Raw genomic sequence first — 2,687 nt, 5'->3', positions numbered from 1 at the left:
CCAGAGCTCCAGTTCCTCTGCAGAGCACAGGGGCTGAGAGCAGCTGCCCGGCAAGGTTGGTGTCTGGGAGGTGGCTGCACAGCTGGGGAAGGGTGACGCTGTCTGAGTGCCCGGCTGCCTCTGCCCTGCCCTCTCGCACACCCAGCCTCACCGCATTTTCCTTCTTGCTCCCCTGCTCTGGGTCCCTGTTGTTGTGATCCTGTTCTTGCTGTCAGGCTCTCTGGGGATGGGAGTTTCAGCTGCAGAGTCACAGCCTAATCTTGTGGTTCCTTTCCTGCAGGTGTGTCCATGGGCACACGTGTCCCAGCTTTCCTCTGACCTGTGGGGCTGTGGGCAATGCAGTCTGTGGGGCTAGGAAATGAACTGAATCTCCCTGAATCAAATGCCATCATTAGGACTCTTGGCTGTCTCCTTGAGGCATCCTTCCAAGCTGTGAGCTTCACTCCAGGATAAAAATCTGTCCCATAGAATCCTTGTGTTATCTGAAACCCCATGGACAATCACAGAGATACTGCGACAGAGAAAATGCTGTTGGGTTTGTGAGATGAGCCGTGTGTGTTCTGGGCTAAATGTGGGATGCTGAGACCTTAGCAAAGGGTAAGACATGTCATGGTCCAAGGTGGATCCCTCTGCTCTCAGCAGTGCCTGGTGGCTTTTCAGGTCAACCTGGGAGTGTGATCAGCCTCCATCTCAGAAAGGTGCCAGCCCAGGGCAGCTGGGAGCAAGACAGAGGGACAGACCAGCTCATCTCACTGTGCGCTAAGCCACAGACATCATCTTGCATCACAGGACTCATGCTGTTCTCCCCCAGTGTAGCAGAAACGCTAAGGGTTTCTGACACGCAAGAACCCTCTCAAGGTGAAATTGGGTGGAAGCTATAAAATCCTAGAACTCTGAAACTGCCCTTACCATTCCCGTATCTTATCCCTGGGAGTGCAGATGCTGACAGGCCTGTCGGCATTAGCAGTGGTTTGCACTTGACAAGGTTGAACACCAGGACTGGCCACCTCCCCTGCCCACTTCTTTAGAGTCAGGCTGACTTACCAGGAGCCCATGGTAGAGGGCCAGTTCTTCATAAGGTGCTTATCAAGCACCAACCAGGGCTCCAGCTACAAAGCTGAAGGCGGTCTCCAGGAAAAAGAAAAGTGTCTGTGTGTGACAGTGGGGCTTGTACGGGAAATGGCTTTGATTTTGCTCAGAGAATTCTTTTGTAGCTTGTCATTGTCTTTTTCTCCTATGACATTGTCCTCATGCCCAGAGGCAGCACGTCTAACAGCAGCTCCATCACCCAGTTCCTCCTCCTGGCGTTCACAGACACACGGGAGCTGCAGCTCTTGCACTTCTGGCTCTTCCTGGGCATCTACCTGGCTGCCCTCCTGGGCAACGGCCTCATCATCACCACCATAGCCTGTGACCAGCACCTCCACACCCCCATGTACTTCTTCCTCCTCAACCTCTCCATGCTCGACCTGGGCTTCATCTCCACCACTGTTCCCAAGTCCATGGCCAATTCCCTCTGGGACACTAGAGCTATATCCTATCAAGAATGCACAGCCCAAGTTTTAATGGTCGTCTTCTTCTTTGGAGTAGAGCTTTCTCTTCTCACCATCATGTCCTACGACCGCTATGTTGCCATCTGCAAACCCCTGCACTACGGGACCCTCCTGGGCAGCAGAGCTTGTGTGCACATGGCAGCAGCTGCCTGGGCCAGTGGGTTTCTCAATGCTCTGCTGCACACGATCAATACATTTTCACTGCCCCTGTGCAAGGGCAATGCTGTGGACCAGTTCTTCTGTGAAATCCCCCAGATCCTCAAGCTCTCCTGCTCAGACACCTATTTCAGGGAAGCTGGGCTTGTGGTGGTTAGTGTCTCTTTAGGATTTGGGTGTTTTCTATTCATCATACTGTCCTACGTGCAGATCTTCAGGGCTGTGCTGAGGATCCCCTCTGAGCAGGGACGGCACAAAGCCTTTTCCACGTGTCTCCCTCACCTGGCCGTGGTCTCCCTGTTTATCAGCACTTCCATGTTTTCCTACCTGAAGCCCCCCTCCATCCCCTCCCCAAGCCTGGACCTGGTGGCATCTTTTCTGTACTCAGTGTTGCCTCCAGCAGTGAACCCCATAATCTACAGCATGAGGAACCAGAGGATGAAAGTGGCACTGGAGAAGCAGATTCAATCATTTTTCTGTCAGCAGTAATAAGTTACCCATGTCTCTTCAGAAGTTATTTCCAGTTCATCTCAGGAACCTCCTGCGCATTGAGCATTTGATCTGTGATAACCATGTTTGTCAAGGAATTTCTTCATCCATGGCACTTCTCCAGAGGCATGAAGCCAGCCTCTCTGACTCAGAGGCCTGTGTCTAAGGAATGGTCAGGATCTGCTGATCTAATAACCTGGGGAAGGGACTCTGCTTGTGTCTCTGCAGGTTCTCAAGTGAAATGAATACCGTCAAGATGTGTGCAACCTTGTTACCTTCTCCTTGGAGTCTCTGGGTGGCCCATCAGCAGAGGCCTAATTCAGGAGCACCCTTTGGAGGAGCCCTTGAGGTGCTGTCCCCAAGGGTCTCTGTGCCCATGAGGCCCAGGGGACTGTCCCTGCCCTTAGTGGCCAGGTGCTGGGCACAGCTGCTGGATGTCCCTGACACTTTCTTTGCCATTCACATGGTTTATAGGTTCTTCGTAGGTTG

The 2,687-nt window shown here is 52.8% G+C and overlaps 1 protein-coding gene across 1 annotated transcript; it reads left to right on the top strand.

Moving 5' to 3' along the window:
- Nucleotides 1-1,250: 1,250 nt before the first annotated feature.
- On the top strand, nt 1,251-2,198 carry LOC308041722 (olfactory receptor 14C36-like; the record flags this gene model as incomplete). Its single annotated transcript, XM_080346624.1, has 1 exon — nt 1,251-2,198. One exon carries the CDS (start codon nt 1,251-1,253, stop codon nt 2,196-2,198), a length of 948 nt encoding a protein of 315 aa, XP_080202750.1.
- Between the last annotated feature and the right edge of the window lie 489 nt (nt 2,199-2,687).

This window comes from Nesoenas mayeri (assembly GCF_963082525.1).
Source record: "Nesoenas mayeri genome assembly, chromosome: 6".
Lineage (NCBI taxonomy): Eukaryota > Metazoa > Chordata > Aves > Columbiformes > Columbidae > Nesoenas > Nesoenas mayeri.
Note: the sequence above shows the minus strand (reverse complement) of the source record. Positions and strands in the feature narration are given on the sequence as shown.